General features: G+C 37.2%; 1 protein-coding gene across 4 annotated transcripts in view; it reads right to left on the bottom strand.

The window, feature by feature from the left end:
• The window catches only part of LOC126749096 (rho guanine nucleotide exchange factor 17), a 344,657-nt gene that overhangs the window by 147,764 nt on the left and 175,923 nt on the right, over positions 1 to 20,970 (bottom strand). For all 4 annotated transcript variants that reach the window (XM_050458724.1, XM_050458723.1, XM_050458727.1 and 1 more), the window contains one exon: positions 9,887 to 9,964. In XM_050458724.1, the coding sequence (XP_050314681.1) occupies positions 9,887 to 9,964 (78 nt within the window). The remainder of the gene's footprint in view (positions 1 to 9,886; positions 9,965 to 20,970) is intronic.

Raw genomic sequence — 20,970 nt, 5'->3', positions numbered from 1 at the left:
AATGCCATTATGATGTAAAAAGGACAAAATTCTGATTTTTCAAGTTTTTCAACTATCTTAGAGAGGGTAGACAAAATAGAAATGGGACGGAAATTACAAGGCTAATCCAAATCTCCACCCTTATGAAGAGGGATAATCACTGCCTCTTTTAAACATGAAGGAAAAATGCCAATATGTAAAGAATTGTTTATGGCAGCAACTAAAGCATTTAAGGCTTAATCAGGCAAAAAGAGTAACAACCTCGAAGATATCCCATCAGCTCCAGATGATATATGGTTTTTTAGGCGTTTAATTTCATTTTTTATTTCGGTAAGATCGACAGGATAAAAGAAAAATGAATGCTCAACCGACACTTGTTGAAGATAGTGTAAGGGATCAATGTTACTACGAATGCCCTTGAGCAAGATATTAGGTATATCACAATAATAGTCGTTTAAAATGTCAGGTCTTAACTCTAGTTCAGATACTTTTCTATGGCAATGTCTAAAATCATTAATAATCGACCAACACTCTCTTTGCCTATTTGATGACATATTTAAGCGATCCCTATAATAATTAGATTTTGCTGCTTTAATTGTCTTTCTGTAGAGACTACGGTATTTCTGATGATATACAAGGATATTTTCATTTGTGGTATATTTGCACAATTTAGTCAAAAAACGGAGGTTTTTAGCTGAAATTCTAAGGCCTCTTGTAACCCATGGTTTTCGTTTCTTAGTTTTAAGCCTCATTTTAGGAAAGCACTGATTAATCTATAATAAACATATTAAATTTTCGTATATGTACCAGTAACACCTATAATACCTATATAACACCCGCGTTTCGTTTTGGTTGTTTATTTTTATCTTAGGTAACTTTATTCTTATAGGGTCCACTTTTATACATGCATTTATTTATTATGACTGCTGGCGGAGCCCTACCGGAGGTTTCGCGGAGCACACTTTGAGTAACGCTGCTCTAAAACATTAATATTTGCAGGCGGAGTTTTATAAACTTTGCTGTTTAAATATCCCCAAAGGAAAAAATCTAGTGTTGTCGAGCCATTCAATTGCACCAATTGCCTACCAATCCGCATCCCTGGAAACTGTTGATTAAGCCACTCTCGAACTGTCAAACCATAGTGCATAGTACTTTAACTTGCATCAATTTTTTTGACGAAGTAAGATATAAAATTGTTTGCCAATTAGCATGTTGTTTGGCATGACACTATGGGGCAACCATCTGACCTACAAAAGTTTAAATTGATAAAATGCTTTATTACCACATTTTGGCTGACTATTCCCATATACATAAACCGATTTTGTTTTTTTCGGTTTGGTTAGATAGGAGCTTGTTTCCGCGTTAAAATTTGCATACCAAATTATGACGTCGATAAAATCTCCATTATTCCCAGACGTTTTTATTCACTATTCGCTGGTACGTCAACCGATTTAATTTTGTTTGGCACTGTTGAATAGACATTTTAATGATTCTTACAATAATGTGTCACACAATGGGGGGTCTCCAGTTGACGTATCAAATTGAGGTTAGTTGGAGGTGAGGAGGTGATTGACAGAACTTTGTCAAATATAAAATTAAACATCCCCTGCATATGTAGATTGACGTGTTTTTTTTTCTAAGATGTTATTAAGGGTGCTTTGTTTTGAAATCAAAGCACTGTATAATAATGGTAATTTACCTTATTTGTAGCTATTACTTAAAAAAAAGCATCAACATTTTTATTTTTTTTAACCGCTTATAAAAAATTTGGAATGGCAATACCACAAGCAAAAGGTCAGTGAGGCGCGAAGTGTTATTGGCCTTTGGTCTTATCATTTTTTTTTGAAAATACGCTATATGTTTTTTTGTTCTCTTGGCAGAAAATGGCGTACTAAAACTGTTAAAAATTTATATCTTAAAACATAAATTATTAAGAGATTTATAATAATTACAAAATATTTAATTTCCATAAAAATGGTTTGTATTAGAAAGGTACCTTTACTTCAATAAAGAACGTAAAAAAAACACATAAAATGTTTATAAACGGTAATACTGTTTATATTTAAAGCATAATCTATTATTAAAAACTATTTATTATGTAAATATTTTTTTACGACGTCACTGATAAAGATTCCCTGTGTCCCTGAGAATTACTGATCGTGCACATAAATATTTCTCATCTGTGCAGGATTACATTAAATCCTTGGTAGACATTTCCGTCTCATTATTTTCTTTTGCATTGTAATGGATGCTCAATTAGTTTTTCACGTCATTCACATTTTTACTCTTTTGAACTACTACGATATGTTTGTTGTATGTGAGAATTGACCTCTTTAAGTTCACGTTTTGCGGTGATTTTTAAGTACATAATATTATTTAAGTGCTTTTTAAATTACTTTATTAGATCTCATTCTTTTTTTTTTAATTTTACTTAGATAGGCATAATTCACAAATTTGTGTGGTATTTTTAAATAGATTTTAGATACTGTTAAAATTTATAATTTTTTTTTTATAATACCATTGCTGAATTAAATGACCATCTTTTAGAGGAAGACCTGTGAACTGTCATAACGCGAGTTAAAAACACATATACAAAATTCACATTTTTAAAATATGTAGTTAATTGGGATACACACTAGGATTGTAGACATACAGATCGTGTTATCGTGAGCTACGTATTACCCAAAATAATGGCAACACCGCTTGGCTGCGGCTTGCAGGCGGTGGAATTTTTCATTTTTATTTTTTGAACCGGGAGTCAGTAGACCTCACTTTGCTGTGTTACTGCACGTTGCATTAATAATTTTTGAGCGTTATTTTCGTGTTTTTTTCACTATGGCTGTTTATACCCCTTCCGAAAGAGTTCAACTAATTAAATGGTTTTATGGAGGCAATTCGGCAGTACAATGTAGAGATTTGTTTTCAGTGACATTTGAGAATAGACCGATTCCTTGTGCAAAAACGGTTTTAAATGTGGTTACAAATTTTGAGACATCTTTTTGTCTTCAAGATTGTAAAAAATGCCACACAAAATGTCAAGAACCACCTGTTGAAGTGGTCCAGGATATAGAACGGCAGGAAGAAATGGTTTGAAGTACCCTAGAACTTGATTCGACACGGTCCACTTGAAGTGTTGGAGAGGAACTGGGAATGAGCATTAAAACTGTTGCTCGTATCTGGAAAAAATATGGGTACAAATGTTTCAAGTATTCAAAAACTCAGGAAATATTTCCTGAAGACCAGTGGCGAAGAATGGAATTTTGTGAAACCATGATGGAAAAGGCAAATTAAAACGAATATTATTTAAAAAATATTTTGTTTTCTGATGAATCTTCTTTTCCATTACATGGCAAACACAATCCTTCCATTGTTCGTTATTGGTCTCTGAAAAACGAGCACAGAAGTTTTTAGTTTCGTATCCAGTATCCTCAGAAATTGAATGTTTGGGCAGGTATTTTGGGCGACAATTTTATAGAGCCATTTTTTATTGATGGCACTTTAAACTCCCAAAAGTACCTTGAGTTGCTGCAAAACCAAGTTCTTCCTGCCATTCAAATCCTACCTGATGTAGACCTGGGATCGGTTTATTTTTAGCAACATGGCTGTTCTGCTCATAACGCGGCTAGGGTAAAAGATTTTTTAAAACAAATACTTTTCCTAACCGCCTTATTAGTGGGACTGGCGTTATTAAATGGCCTCCTAGATCTCCAGATTTGTCTCCAAATGACTTTTATCTGTGGGGTTACCTTAGGCAGACCATTTACAAGCATAAATTTAGTAGGCCAACAAATTTAGAGGAGTTGCGAAATAAAATTGTCGAAGGTGCCAATTCCATTTTACCTGAAACTCTTTTGGAGGTGCGAAATAGCTTTTACGATAGGTTAAGTTTTTGTTTAGCGAAAGAAGGCGGTTTATTTGAGCCATTTATTTAAAAAATGATATGTTGTTAAGTTTGTTTATTAGAGTTTTGTTTCTGATTTTTATTATATTTTTATCAAAGTTGATATTTTATTTTTTATTAGAATAACGCTTTGATTTTCATTATGCAAAACACAGCATATTAAACATTTTAAGATTACAATTCTATGCGGGTTTTACACATTGTCATATCTATAAAACCCGCATTAGAATAAATATTTTAGAAATGCCGTAATATTTGGGACATTTTGTCGCCAAACGACGCAGCTCCCACGAAAGTCAGATGTTTACTAATCCCGTCCTCGGGCCGGCCGGGGCGGTGCTCTGTCGCAGGCACTCGTACACGCGCGACGTTGCAAAATTTCGTCTCTATGCCGTTTCCTATAAGTAACGAACGAAAACACGATCTGTATACAGGTTAGATACTCTCTAATGTACGAAATGTGTACTAATGTACAATGTGCGAAAAAAATAGAAAGAACTCTGCACAAAAAGTTTGAACTGGTTTCAATGCATTGCTTAAAATATGACAAATTTGTCTGTGTTGCTGGTTTTTTAAAGATTTATTGATTTGAAGTTGCTTCATTGACTTACTTTGTAAAAGATAAACAAAATCATGGTTTTAAGGTGCTTGTTAATGAGTTCACGATTGATCATTATGGTACCTAAGGTTCACGAAAACTACGTAGGTACCGTGAGATCCTCCGGTGATCTCAGACTTTTCGAAAAATAATGTTATTTTGGAATTCTCTATATTAAAATAATTCTTTTTCTAATTTTTATTGATAAATTTTATGATGATAAACACTCTTCATTGCCAACGTCAGATTACAAAACTATTACCTGACTTGCGTTGATTGTCTACCTTTAATTTTTTCTAAGATAAACAAAAATACTAAAGAAAATATCAACAGAGGTGGTCTCTTTTAAAGGTTGACAGAACAATTCATGGTGCTTCTACTTCATTTCTGCCAATATAGGCTAATAATTTTAAAAGAATACTAACAGTCATGCAAGCAAATACAAAGTCTGGAAATTTAAAATTACAAAGAGACAAGAAGACCCTAAACGTAAAGCTATTAAATTAAACGTAAGTAGAACCAACAAACCTAAAGTAAAAAACAGAACCAAACCTTAAAAAATAATTAACGTATTTATGTTTTCATAATAATAGATATTTTGTTAAACACGTTATATCTATAGGCTTCTAAAATTAGCGGCAGCCAATATGTTGAACCTTTATCACTAATATTAGGGAATTACATTGAAAAGTTAGTAGGGGAAATCTTTTCTTCACAAATAAAATGCTAATCCTCTAATTTCAGAAGTGATGCATTTCGGCATGTGTTCAAAAAATGCAGACTTAAATTGTAAAAAACTTACAGAGATACTTAATACACACACAAATCATAAATAATAATAAATAATAATTGAATGGTACATTCTAGTAAACAGTTAAAATTACAACAAAATTGAACAATCTTGGATTAGCAGATTTCTACAGAGTGAGTAAGAGAGAACCATCGGACCGTAGTGTAAAATAAATAAATGTGTGCTAAATATGTTAATGAGACAAATCAAATGTTAGTGTTACTGTTAGGACTTAAGGAATTAAAGAAATTATTTGCTCATTACCGCAAATATAAAGCGCTGATTTGATGTCGTTATTTATTTCCAGGATTTCCAAAAGATGCAACTTTAAACCCTTCTGACAAACGTGGTGCACTTTGGTATCTGCTTCACGCTCAAACCTATGTCCAGTCTCAATAATATGATTGGCGAAAGGAGAAAAGTTATTGGTTATAAATCGATTTATATTCTTTTCCATGAGTTTACTATGTTCACATACAGAGTGCGTTTTCCGTTGTGTGCAGACCACCTCCACGCAACGGCGAATTGTTCTCTGAACCACTTCCACGCAGTGCCGAGTACACTAGTGCGACGATCTTTGGTGTTTCCAGTCCGCTGAGTGAGTCAGTACCATGGCTCTTAAGTCTCAAGACGACCTATCCTACTTGTGCGAAGATGGAGATTTCTCCGACTTCGATTCAGATGAAGGAGGGCACGACTGCCAGGATGAAGCCGAGATCCAAGCAGACTTAATTATACTTAGATCCACGCCATCGACCCAAGAGGAACTAACGGAGTACTACATAGTCCTCATGAGGAGTGCCAAAAAGAGACATGATGCAGAAATGGACGCTCTCCGACGGGTGTTTCACAAGACCGGGAAAGCACTTAAGAGCCGGATAAAGGCTCTTGAATCCTCCCTGCCCTATCATGCCGCTGCGGTACAGACCAGTCCTGCTGCAAGCTTTCCCTGTGGCCTGGACACGCGTACTGCCGAGTTCATCGAAATAGCCGACCTTCCACCGCAAGAGCCTAGCTCCTGCTCTGGGACGTTAGCAGGCCCCCAGGCTGAAGACGACGGATTCCAACCCGCCGCCAGCAGGAGGAAAAGGTGGAATACATCCCATCCTGAGACGGTCCCCAGGAAGACTCCAGCCATTGCCCAGCCCCAGCCGGTCAAGCAACCTGCTCAGACTCCCTCCACTTCAAGGGCTGGGTTCAGGAACACTCCTCATGAACCCAGACCCGAGCCCGTTCCCCCACCACCCAAGGTCAAGATACCTCCATTTATCATAAGGGAAAAGCAGAAGTATGAGGAAGTAGCAGGTACCTTACAAGCAAAAGGAGTAAACCACGGCATGCCGTCAACACGTATGACGAACCTTAAAATCCACCCTCAGTCAATAGAAGACTACAGGAAAACACAGGACCATCTGGAAGCGAGCAAAGTGCCATTTGACTCCTTCTCCCTGTCTGAGGAGAAGAGACTTTACATCGTCCTCCGAGGACCGCTCGAACAATGGTCAGCCGAGAGCATCCTGGAGGACCGTAGGAAGCTGAAATTCCACCCTCACTTAACAGCCAGGTATTACAACAGAAACAGACAACCCACGCCGCTAATCCTGGTCCAGCTCCCGAGGGACGAGAAATCGATCTCGATCAAGGAGCTGAGAGGCGTCAAGATCAGGGGGAAATTCAGCGCAACAAGTGCAGGAGAATCCAGTGCCAACTCCATAGCCCAGATTAGGTGCACGGCAGCCCACAAATGCGCGAAGTATGCTCAATTTCACGCAACTGCCGAGTGCACCAAACCCCGAGACCAGCCAGCCACATGCTCTAACTGCGGAGAGCCACACACTGCGAACTACCTGGGATGTCCCAGGAACCCCAAGCAGATCCAGAAGGCTAAAGCCGCCAGACGACGGAACCGCCGTTCACCTGGGGCACCCAGGATAACATCCGCCTCGCCGCACCAACCACAGCCCAGCGTCCAGCCGCAGCTGCCGCCCCTCCTCAGCCCGGTATAGACCCAAACGCCATTTTTTGCTGCAAGCATTTTTTGCTTAATTTTTTTTTTTTTTTTATGGTAAACACAAGCACAAGAGGAAAGTCCTATGTCACTCTTGGAGTGGTGCTTGCGCGAAGATATTTGTGGGCATTTATCTTGAATCGCTGCAGGTTGTCTGCGTCGGGAAATATGTGAGGTGGAAGCCCGTTCCACAAAGAAGATGTTCTCCAGATGAATGAGTCCCGATACAGCGACGTCCTTGGGGTAGGCAGGTGGACTCGATGTTGATGAGCCGCAACTGCTAGGCGCGTCCTTCTTGCCGGAACAGCCCTGGGTGGAATCAGCCCTGCCAGCTCAGAGGAGCACTTACCGTGATAATAACGGTAGAATAAACAGAGATCAGCCACCTTTCTCCTGTGCTCCAGACTATCCAGACTCTTTGTCAGTTCTGGTTTGTCGATAAGACGAATAGCTCTCTTCTGTATAGAATCTAGCAGCTTTAGACTATGCTTGGGTGCAGAGCTCCAGACATGCGAGCAATACTCGAGGGAAGGGTGTATTTGAGCCTTATAAAGAGTCAGCAGCTGTTCTGGTGTATACAGTTTTTTCGTTTTGAAAAGCACTCCGAGTTTTTTGGATGCTGCCCTGGCGATCTCGGCAACGTGGTCATGCCAGGACACACTGTTGGTGACTTCGACTCCTAGAAGATGTAAAGATGATTTCATTGGCAATGTTTTCCCTGCCATAACCAGCTCCGGGCCATCAACGTTAGTCTTCATCGTAAATACTGCAGCATGCGTTTTTTTAGCGTTAAAATTGACCAGATTGTTACCGCCCCACTCCAAGATTGCTCTAATATCGTTGTTGGTTGAAGCCACTTGTTGCTGCCTAAGATTCTGAGAAGTTGCGGCTGTCGTTGGTTTGGCGGACTTAAATGTGGAAATAAGTGTGCTATCGTCCGCAAAGCTGTAAATTGGATTGACAGTCGTTCCTAGCAAATCGTTGATATATATCAAGAAAAGGGTGGGGGATAGAATGCATCCTTGAGGGACTCCAGCGTTAATGTTAAATTTGTCGGAGAAGTGTCCATCGACGGCTACTTGGATTGTTCGTTGTTCAAGAAAACTTTTGATCCAATTCAATAATGAGTTTTGTATGCCGATTGAAGAGAGCTTGGTTAGTAGTCCCTCATGCCACACTCTGTCAAATGCCTTGGAAATGTCAAGAGCGACTGAGCGGGACTCGCCATGCATCTCCATGGCCTCCGTCCACAAGTGTGTGACGTAAGCCAGAAGATCGCCGGTGGATCTAAGCTTTCGGAAGCCGTATTGATGATTGCTGATTAGTTTAGTTAGTCCATTTAGCAATTTGTTTTTGATCCTGTTGTTGTGACTCTCTTTGCATTCATCAATAATTCGCTTGCAGCTATTTCTGGAGGTTAAAAAGTTCCTCCAATTTTCGGAGGAAGGATGTTGACGCCATTTGCGATATGCTGCGTTTTTAGTGTTTACTGCCTTTTTGCAATTCAGGTTGAACCATTGCTTGTTGTTTGATCTGCATTTAGTAGAAAAAGAGATATAAGCTTCAATTCAGCACCAATTCCAATTGGTGCTATAGAGCATAACACCAGTGGGAGTCCAGCAATAGACTACAACCTCCAAGCAAAAGCCACCACATCTTAGTCACTTTAGTTAAGTAGGTATAAACCCCGCAAGGTTAACCTGTATATCTATTAATAAATTTCAGATTCAAAGTATTACTATGTTCTTTGACTCTCGTCTCGATTCTCCTTCCGCTTTGTCCGATGTAGCATACATTGCAGTCAGGATGAGAACATTTTAGTCTGTAAACACCAGATCTGTGTGTGACTGGAATTTTATCTTTGGTGTTGGCTAGAGATTTAGATAAATTATTCGAAGTCTTAAAAGAAATACAAAATCGCTCATTGGACTCCCTTGACAAACTGTAAGATACGCTTCTGTAAACGACATCGGTTTTGTATATATGTGTATTTTCGTGTTCTTCTGTGTATATATCGTATATCTTGTTTAAAATAAAGAGAATTTATTATTTTGTCAGAATAACCATTGTTCCGAGCAATATATTCCGAGCAAAGTTCTTTTTAAAGTGTTTTTGAGATGGAGGAGATTAAAAACACGATAGAAAAGTAATAATGCATTGGAAATTTTAAAGACAAATATTTCCAAAACTATAAAATTTAGACACTTCTAACAAGTGGACCTTTTTTTGTTGAGTTTGGCCACAAAAAATAACAGAGTCTTGTTTCTCATAGTAGAAAACCTTTCTATACCGAGTTTTATGCCAAAATCTGAAATGCTTCTTATGCAATAAGAAAATATAGAAAAGAAAATTGTAACTCTTTTACCCTGTACCTCGAAAACTATCAACTTTTGGAGTAATGTTTGGGTCAATTCACATATTTTGGTCTGTAGTATCTCCAGTTTCAAGATTGCCCAACCTTTCGCAGACGCCCTGTATATCAATATTTAATTATATGTATGTATGTATAATTATATGTTTTTTAGATTAAATTCATTAAAACTTGCAGGGTAAAAAATATTTGTTACTTTTAATTTTTATGACCATTTAAATTAAATAAAATTAACTTACCTGTACAATTATTTCTAGTGATTCTACGTAGATTCTTTCATTATCGAAAAGCTCAATGAGTACATGTGTCCTTGTGTCCTGTAATAAAATAATAGTTAGTATGTTTACGATTGGGTTTCCATAAAATGATGGTCTTAAAAAATTGTGAATATTTGAGGTTTAAGATAATTAAAGTAATTATAAAGTAGGAAAGTAAAAAGTTAGTAGAAGCACTTACAGAAAGTTTAGATTACCTATAACTACTATAGTTACCTATTTTATTCGAAATGAAGTCTATTTAAATAAATATTAAATTTAAAAAGTAATAGCTTATATGCTCAATCAATAATAAGATCCAAAAAATAGACTTATTCAGCTATTAGAAAAATTATGAACGTAAACTTTAAGTATAATAATTATTAAATACAATAATTTACTTAAGGTATAATAATTTTTTTTATTATACGCAGGAGCTTTCTTCTTTTGAATATTTTACCTTATTTTAAACAACCCGAAATTGTTCAATTTTGTTGTAATTTTAACTGTTTACTAGATATCGTGCAATGTACCATTCAAGTATTATTTGTTATTGTTTATGATTTGTATGTGTGTTAAGTAACTCTGTTTTTTACAATTTTAGTCTGCATTTTTTATATCATCCGTCAGGAAAAAAAATTTTCGTAAATATTTCTGAACTGCTTGTAATAATTTTTTTAATTTTATTTTTAATGTTATATTGACTCCACTTCAGAATGGACTTTTTCCTTAATACAAATATTATTTTACTATTACCTGGTTTCTAAAAAAATTAAAGAATTGCCAAAAAAATGAATATAAGAATTATTTTTACATCGCAAAATACCGCATTAACAAAAACTAAACATTTTAAAGAAACTAAAAAACGTAATGAAGTAAAAAATATATATATACACTTTCGGCGGTTAAAAAATTTCGAATATGATTTTTGCGTAATGTGTAAGAAGGAGACGGAGTAGAGCGAGAACAAACTTGGCTCCACCCTGGGCGGCTATCGCGTCGTCGTTGCGCTTATCAGTCCGGTTAAAGTTCGGTTGCAATTCCTCGCATACCTATGTACGTGTTAGCCGATCATGTTTACAATTTATTTCAACCTTTGGTACGAAGACGGATACAGTGATAAAATAAAAATGGTTTTCACTGTTGATCAAAAGATTAATATCATTAAATGGTATTGTCATACGGATAGTGCAGAAGAAGTTGTCGGCCGTTTTATATTTGCATATCCTGATCAGCAAGTCCCTACTGCTAAAATAATTTATAATATCTGGCATAAGTTTGAGCAGTCGGGATGTGTAAATCGGTGTGCAGAATGCTCTAAGTGGCGATCAGGAACCTCGTCGAACACCTGACGCTAGGATTGATTGGTCAAGGTGTGTGCTTTTGTGAAAGTAAGTGAACCTTGTTCTAGCTCCCAAATTTCTGAAGAACTTGATATTCCAAGTCGTACAGTGCGTGATATTTTGAAAAGAAATAAGTACAAAGCCTATAAAATTAAAAACACTCAAGAATTTTTTCCAGAAGATCAAATAAAACGCTTGGAGTTTTGTGAAACCTTAAGAGAAAAAATTGATCAAAATGACGACTTCACAAGTAATATTTTATTTACAGACGAGTCATCTTTTTCTTTTCTAGGTCGACATAATTCTTCAGCCGTGAGATATTGGTCCCGGGAAAATCTACATTTGAGTGTACCATTACGAACTCAATACCCGCAAAAGGTAAATGTTTGGGCTGGTATTTTATCCAATCACATTGTAGGGCCTTCTTTATTGATGGTACCTTAAACTCTAAGAGATATTTAGTTTTATTGCAACAAAATATTATACCCGCTGTACGAAACTTGGATGTTAATTTTGAGGAAATTTGGTTTCAACAAGACGGATGTCCCGCTCACAACGCTAGACAAGTGCAGGACTATTTAACAAACACTTTTCCTGAACGGCTTATTTCCACAAGAGGTAGCCATACCATGGCCTCCGCGATCTCCAGATCTGACGCCTTGCGACTACTTCTTATGGGGCTATTTGACGGAAATTCTTTACCAACACCGACATGAAAGAGCCATTAATTTGGACGAATTGCGACTTAGAATTATTAATATTTCTAGGTCCATTACACCTGAAATGTTGGCCAATGTACGTAGAGAATTTTACGACAGGTTGGGATATAGTGAAGCCCAACAAGGAGGTGTATTTGAACACCTTATTAAATAATCCATTTAATTAGAATTATTATTTTGTTTAAGAGTTATTTTTCATTTTATTTTAGGATATTGTATTTAGTTTTCACCAAAGGTTTTTAAGATTTGAGCATATTAAAGTTGTTTTTTTGACTTGCGATTATGAGCACGTTAAAAAACAACATAAATTTTTATCTTTCGTGTGCGCGTAAAATTCCAATACTTGATTCGAGGCTAACCTACCCATCCCCAAGCGCTTGCTAAACATCACTGCGAGCAAGACATAGAGAAATGAATATTAAAAGAGTGTTTGAAAGGTAGCCTAACCTGATCATCAAGTTCTAAAACTTAACCTAAAAAATTTAGTTCGGTTAGACCGCATCGAGGGCCAACTTCTGTCATAATTGTCATTAGATTATCGATTTTCTTTCGTTCCTTGCCACCACCCACCTTCGCATCATCGATCGTCGCCATTGCTTATTCCTTTTTATTTTGGCGTCCTTTTGTTTTTTTCTCAACAAAAAATAGTTAAAAATGTAGCTTAAAGTCATTAAAGTGTAATTTCATCAAATAATAGAAGCTTTTTTGTTGTTTTATTGTGTGGTTTCAGATCCCTAGGATGGGGTAAGTGCAATTTTTTTTATCAAATAGTTTTCACCATGTTGTAGGTCACCTAAAATTGTTGTTTACCATTTTAAAACTGCCCTAATAATGTTATCAACATGAGAATTCATTTTTAAATGCAAGGCACCTATTTGTTCTAATACATACTATTGACCTATTGAGGATTCATACAAAAATAAAATTTTCTTTAAATTTCCTGAAAGTGACAATATTAGGAGGTCCGAATGGTTTAAAATACTTGGTTTAAGCCCAACCTCAACAAGGTGTTATTTATGTCAAGACCATTTTGATGATATTTCATTTACTAGTACTATACATACTCGTTCAAGAAAGTGTGCTCTTCCAATTGCTGGCCCAAGTATTATTCAAAATGCCCCAGTACTGGTTGAGGCACAAGTACATTGGGAAGATACATTGACTTTATTACCTGCTGTCATAATCCAGCAATCTCAATATAATGTTCAGAATGAACATAATTATGCTAGGCCACTTTTTACTAGGTCTGACGAAAGGTATCATCAGTGCTTTGCTGCTAGGAAGTACCAAAAGCACAATAAGTGAAACAACTTCCATTCTACCAGGTCACTACTCAAGGAGGTACCTGACCTCGATAAGATGGGAGTAAGATCCAGGGATTCTCCTCGATATTTAAGAAAAAGGACCGATGACACCTAGAATTTAGGGTATACATCAGTGTCAACTTATTTTTAATATCATACTCTCCATAAAGAATATTTTAATTACAGGGTTAGTTTTTATATATTACCACTCCCCTAATATTTTTGGGTACCCTCTGTACAAAAAAGTAGGTAGTAAACGTAAAATTTTTAGGGCATATTTTTGAGAAATATTGTTCTTATGTCTATAAATAATTAATTTATAAATTTGATAAATTGTAATTTTTGTAGCAAAATACATACGATGGACAGTGTTGTGCTAAAGCAGTACAAAAACAAATTGTATCAGGATTCCTTTTAAGACAATAAATTATAAACTTACTTTACAATTGACTTTAATTCTACCCCTATCCTTGTTAATTTGTTGATAACAGTGAAATTAACATTGTTAGTATCAAGCATTTAATTTTCAAAATAGGACTTAATATATTGTACTTAAATCTCTAAAATATTGTCTTACATAATAAAATTGACCCAATAAATCTTTTTTTGATAGCGTATTGGGCTGTAGAATCTCTTTCACATTCTCTAAAAATCAATGAAAAAGTGCATTATTAACAATTAATTTTTTTGAAGGGCCTTAATGCATTAACTTAACAGCTTAAAAGAAAATTTGATGCATTTAATGTCAAAAAACTAACGAATTCGATTAAAAAATGTAAAAAATAAACTTAAACTACATACATTATCACTCTTAGCCTCTTCAAAAATTAAATTAATACACTTGCACTATTTCATAATTTTTTAGAGTTTGTGATCGAGATTCACAGCCTTTACGCTGTTAAAAATTGATTTAATGGGTCAATAATTTAAAATTTCGCGCTATTCTAAAATTTTGAATAGCACGCCTTTCATTTCTATGACGGATCGGTATTACAGTAGACTATTTTACCGACTGTGACAAATGTCAATTATTTTAGTTCGGTCAGACCGCATTCGTGATGCTGCAATCGAGTTTAGGGTAAAGATGGTGCCTACTTGTTACTATGGGATTGAACACTCTTATACTTTTAATTACTCTATGGAGCAAGAGCAAACCGAAATTAAATTCACATTGCGAGCGGTACGGAGAATCGGCGTCGCTATCGGTGGAAGGTTACCGATGCAGTCGTTCTCTGTCTACTCTCTATCTGTATTGTTACATGAAACTTGTTCCAATACTGGCCTGGCTGCTTCAGTATCGAAATCGAAGATCCAGCCTTTGCCAAAATGCTGGTTTAGTTAGTGGACTGTATATTTGAATTGCAATAAAACTCTTGACTCGTAAAAAACCCCGTATATTCTTCGAGGACAGATTACACTGATTTTTACAAGAAAGACACGAATTGAGACTTAAACGTAATGAATAAAATGTGGATATCAAGGCGCGGGGGCAAAACCGACTGTCAACAAAAAAGCCGAAACATCAAACGTAAAACCGGCGCGGCGAATGAAACTGCCATACTCGTCTCGTCTCGGTGCTAAATTGTGACTAACTCTCAAACTATCGACCCAATTCAGGCGGGATTTGTTCCTTTAGGGACGATCGATACCTACGCACTCGCGGCACTGCCTTTTCATGCGAATTACTAGGAAATACCGACGCGGCGATATCTTTGTACAGTTCTTGGAATTTATTATGTTTATTTTACCTTTTAAGCCGCAAAGAAATATAAAATAATGTTTTATATTTTAGAAGTCTTAACATGGCCCCCGCGTTGAAACTTGATTTCAACAAAGAAACTTATTCTAGATAACAAAGGAAACTATGCAACTTAACCTAACCTTAACTAGTACATGGGCCGTAGGCCGACAGAACACCATAAATCCTTAATCTAGCCTAGCTAAAGGTACAACCTTAATCTACAGGTAAACGCGCGAGCTTAACTACGGCACGCTTAATGATACCCGTTTTGGTTTTTACACTCGCGACTCGCACGATTCCATCCTTCCCGGGATGTACATCACAAATGCGACCAAGTCGCCACTCAAAAGACGGTAAGTCATTGTCATGCACTAAAACTAGATCACCCACACAAAGGTTCGGGTTTGAGACCTTCCATTTGGTTCTCTGTTGCAAGGACGTCACATATTCCGTGGACCACCGGTCCCAGAAATGTTGCCGAATTTTCTCAAGCTGCTCCAACTCATTTAGGCGATTAGTTGGAGTCTCTCGACAGTCTGTATATGGCAAATAACCTGACGTGCGTCCAATCAGAAATTGGGAAGGGGTTAACGTGCTCAGATCATTCGGATCTGCCGTTAAAGGCGTTAAAGGTCTCGAATTGAGAATGTTTTCTACCTGAGTGATTATCGTATAAAGACTTTTAAAGGTTAAATTAGAAAGGTTATTTGATAAAACCTTTAACAAATGCCGCTTTGCTGCTTTTACAGCAGCCTCCCATATGCCACCATGATGTGGGGAGTAGGCTGCTATGAAATGCCAATTTATGTTTAGATTGGCACCACATTCCCTTATAATATCATTTTTATTAGACTTCAAGAATTGGCCCAGTTCCTTTAAATGATTACTGGCGCCAATGAAATTAGTGCCGTTATCTGAGTAAATGTTGGCTGGCTTGCCTCTGCGAGCAATGAATCTTTGAAATGCCTCAAGAAACTTATTTGTGCTCAGGTCGGTAACTAACTCCAAATGTACGGCTTTTACGGTAAGACAGACAAAAACACAAAGATAACATTTAAATGTTCTGCATCCACGACCCTTACGATCTTTGTAAAGAAAAGGACCTGCGTAATCGACCCCGACATCCACAAACGGACCCTTTGCAGGCACGCGAGTTTTTGGTAAGTCTCCCATCAAATGACTGATAAAACGCGGTTTAAATTTGAAGCAGAGAATGCACTCTCTCACCACCTTTTTTGCAATATTCCTTCCAGATACCGGCCAGAACCTTTCTCGAACTCTGGCTAATAATAATTGAGGGCTGCAATGAAAAGAATTGAAATGCTCATGTTTAAAGACCAAATAGGTAAAATGATGCTTCGACGGTAACAGCATAGGATGTTTCTTGTCCATAGAATAACAAGAATGGCGAAGCCTGCCACCAACTCTTATGATACCATCTACTAGGATAGGCGTGAGACTCAAAATGTTACTTTTATTGTTAACACAATTACTTTTCTTTAAAGAGTTTAAATCTTCAAGAAATGCTTCTTGCTGAACCAGCCCTACCAGCTTTATTGTGGCTATATGCAACTCGTTTGAGGTGAATTCATCGACGATTCTGTCGGATTTAGCGGACTTACAATTGCGTATGAATCTGATGCAATAAGCTACGACTCGAATGGTTTTGGAAAATGAGGAAAATCTTTCATAAGGAAAGGCGAGAAGTTCTTGTGAGTTGCACCTTAAAGTACATATGACTTCTGGTAATTCAGAGAGATCATATGGCCTCGAAATGGAAATGTCAACTGGCCAGAAAGAAGACGATTTGTACAACCACGATGGGCCGTGAACCCATTCTTTATTTGTTGCTAGGGCACTAGGTGATATGCCTCTGGACAGCATATCTGCCGGGTTTTCCTTCGTGCTAACGTATCTCCACAGTTCTGGTGGAGCCACCTTCTGAATTTGTGCAACTCGATTTGCCACAAACACCTTGAAATGGCACGAAGAAGAATGAATCCATGCCAGGGCAACTGTCGAGTCGCACCAAAATTGTACGTCATTAACTTGGATTGTTAAAGAAGATATAACCTTGGAATAAAGTTGTGCTAAAAGAAGCGCCGCACATAACTCCAATCTAGGAATGCTGACTTGCTTTAAGGGAGCAACGCGAGTTTTAGCTGTAAGAAGATACACATGCACTTGGTTTTCCGTGTCTATGGTGCGCAAATAGATACATGCCCCATATGCTTGCTGAGAAGCATCTGAGAATCCATGCAACTCGATTCTAGTTACATTTTTAAAAGTGGCTTGCCTCGGAATTTTCAAGCCATTGAGGACTGGAAGCTCTTCACGCAAAACCTTCCATTTATTCGAAAGTTCACACGGCAATTCGTCATCCCACGATACCTTCAGGGACCATAATTTTTGTAGAAAGATTTTTGCAGTGATTACTACCGGACTAATCAAGCCTAGGGGATCGAAAATCCTTGCGGTCTCTGATAGGATGAATCTCTTGGTCAGTTTATTTTTTAATGGCGATAATTTAATGTCATAGGAAAATATATCATCCGTACTTGTCCACAGCATACCGAGAGTTTTACATGTCGTTGACTGATTAAAATAGAATTTGTCGTCAGAATTATTTGAATTTTGTAGATTTTCTAGAATATCTGGATTATTAGATCTCCATTTGCGTAACTTAAAATGGGCGGAACCTAATATAGAAGTTACTTGCTTGCTAAGTTCAATGACCTCAGTGGCCGAACTGGCTCCCCACAACCAATCATCAATATAGAAATTTCGCCTAATCGCCTCTGAAACTTGAGGATGCGATTGTTGGTTGTCAATGGAAAGCTGTAACAGACACCTTGTAGCGAGAAATGGGGCACTAGCTGTGCCATACACAACCGTGTTTAATGAGAAGGATTGGAGCTCCTTCTCTGGGCTGGATCGCCAATAAATCAATTGTAGAGGCTTAAAATCCTCAGCTACACGAATTTGTCGGTACATTTTACAAATATCCGCAGAAACTACATACGAATGCTGACGGAAACGTAATAAAATTGAGACAAGGTCTTCTTGAATCGTTGGACCTACTAGTTGAAGGGAATTGTAAGAATAACCACTTGAGGAAATGTAAGAGCTGTTAAAAACCACACGTAACTTTGTGGTGGCACTCTCTTCACGCAAAACGCCATGATGAGGTGAATAGAAGCATGTGTCATTTAATGATGGTTCAAAGGGTGACATGTGGTCTAAGTGAATGTACTCTTGCATGAAATCTGTGTACATTTCTTTATTTTTTTGGTTAAGGAAGCCTCCAGATCTGTGGTTCTAGAATGGTTACAGATAACCTTATCTTGTTGACTTGGACTCAGAGGCCCAGATATATACCATCCAAGATGGCTTTCTTGGAGAACAGGCATATTTGGCCCTAAATGTCTTACCCCTTTACGGAGAAGCCTCCAAAAGATAGCAGCACCCAGGAGCATATCAATTCTACTTGACTCGAAGAACTTTGGATCTGCAAGTTTAATGAAAGATGGAATTTCCAAGAAACCTGGACTAATGGAATGTGTAGGTAAACTATCAGTAATGTCTGGAATAATCAGACACTGGACATTAGTTTTAAAAGGAGAATTGGAAGACTTTAAATATATAACACATGATTTGGAAACATGAGTATGGCCTTGATTAATGCCATTAACGGAAATGTCCACTGAATCTTGTGGAACCATTAGTTTCTCGGCCATATCTCTAGTAATGAAACTTGACATGGAGCCGCTGTCTAACAGTGCTCTGCATGTATGTAATTTGCCATTTATGTCTGAAACTTGGACTAATGCAGTGGCCAACAAGACTTGACCTTGGACCGAAACGCTGCAACTAGTCGTCTGATTAGGAATATTGGCAACTGGATTGTCGAGGAACAATGTCTCAGATTCTGGTAAAGTCATGATATTAGAACTAGAACAATGCCTCGCTGAACTATTTGCATTATTAGTGAAAGAACAATTGAAAACATGCAACAACGAATTATGTTTCTCCTTGCAATGCCTACAGGACCCAGCATTACAAGTCGAAAGGTCATGGCCTTTTTTTAAACAATTCATACATATCCTCAATGCTCTTAATCTGTCTTCCTTTTCTTTTACTGACAACTTATGAAAAGCCTCACATTTGTAAATAGAATGAGGTTTGTCACAGTGATAGCAAGAAAATGAGTTACTTCGGTTAGCTAGAGTTGGATTGGGATCTCTATTGGTCGTAGTATTCCCAGAAAACCGTTTACCAGACATGGTTTTAGATTTAAAATCATGTTGACCCGATTTAGAATTCTCGTTTGGCTTATGAAGGCCAATTTTGTATAGAAAGTCTGCTCTAGCCGTTAAAAAATCTTTTAAACAAGAAATTGTAGGTGAATCCATCTTTGAAATACATTGTTCCCACTCTTTAATTGTGTCTTTATCGAATTTACTAGAAACCATGTAAATTATAAGTGGATCCCAATTTTGTGTTTTCACCCCGCAGCATTCTAGAGAATTCAAGTTTTTCGACAGTAAATCAACAAAATTTCGAAAAGACTGAGGAGAGCTTGAATTGATCTCTGGAATACTAAACAAAGACTTGATATGATTGTGAATGATTAATTTCTTATTGTCATAGCGCTGACATAAGATGTCCCAAGCCAACTCATAATTGCTCGCAGAAATCTCCAAGCATTGTATACACTGAGCAGCTGAACCTTCTAACGAGGCCTTAAGATAGTGATATTTCTGGATTTGATCAAGATTGCTAACACTGTGAACTAGAGAAACATATATTTCTTTAAACTCGAGCCATTTATCAAAAGCACCTAAAAACTTGGGCAATTCAATGACCGGCAATTTGACATGTAAATTATTTGAACTAGATGTAGTATTTGAGGCACTAGATGGAGTATTATTTTTACTAGATAAATCAAAAATTAGTTCTTTGGCCATAGAAATGGTACTATAATAAGTATCTTCAAATGAACTATCATGATACCTATCATAGTCTATGCCCTCTAAAGAAAACTGAACTTCATTGTAATCGTTTAACAAATGACCTTCTAAATCTTTTAATCTAGTATCAAGCTCTATTAGTTTCGAGCCACTTGGACTTTCTTGGACTGCATCTAAGAATCTACTAAACCGCTCTAGTTTGGCTGTCAAAATATCCTGCTTTCTGACTAAATTGTCAGCCACATCGGTTTGACTAGAGGTTTCAACCGCAGATCTAGTATTCCTTTTTCCCATTTTAATTTATTATTGGGAATATAAATGTAAAATTGTCAAATGTAAAAGAAATAATATAAATAAGAGCAGAAAATATAGGCAGATGTTAAAGTATGGCTAGGTACCTAGTACAACGGAGAACTAAGTACTCAATGAAAGCCTTTTACAAATTGTATACCTAAACCCGACCTAAATTCCTACTTAAAATTAAGCATGCAGTTTCCTAAAAATAGTGCTTAGAAACTAGCTTAATTGCGCTTTATATAACGAACGCCACTGTATAATAATAAGTTTATTTGCCAACGGTAAAAATGTCCCACTGGAGGGGAGCAACTTGAGAATTATAACAACATATAACAACAGCTGGAACGGCAGGAACAGGAACCATCTAGGACAGGAACCCCCAAATGATCTGGAACCTCAGGAACCCTCTAGAACAGGCCTACAGGAACGCAGCAACACCGGAACCAGGAACGTAAACAAAGGCGACCATGCAGGCATTTGGCACCCAGGCACACCCAGTAACAGGAGACAGGAACCTCACAGCGACTTGAAACTGCACTGCAGGCTGTAGGTCTCTCCAATGGACAGTAAATAGAACATGCACATTTACCTTATTTGTATGCTGCCAAGATTGCACACACTTGACACTCGAATCGAATCTCGTCGTTTTGCCCGTAACGAAAAATGTAAATATCCGAAACACCTTATTTATAGCG

This window comes from Anthonomus grandis, chromosome 22 (genome assembly GCF_022605725.1).
Source record: "Anthonomus grandis grandis chromosome 22, icAntGran1.3, whole genome shotgun sequence".
Classification (NCBI taxonomy): Eukaryota; Metazoa; Arthropoda; class Insecta; order Coleoptera; family Curculionidae; genus Anthonomus; species Anthonomus grandis.
This window is presented reverse-complemented; position numbering and strand designations above follow the sequence as displayed.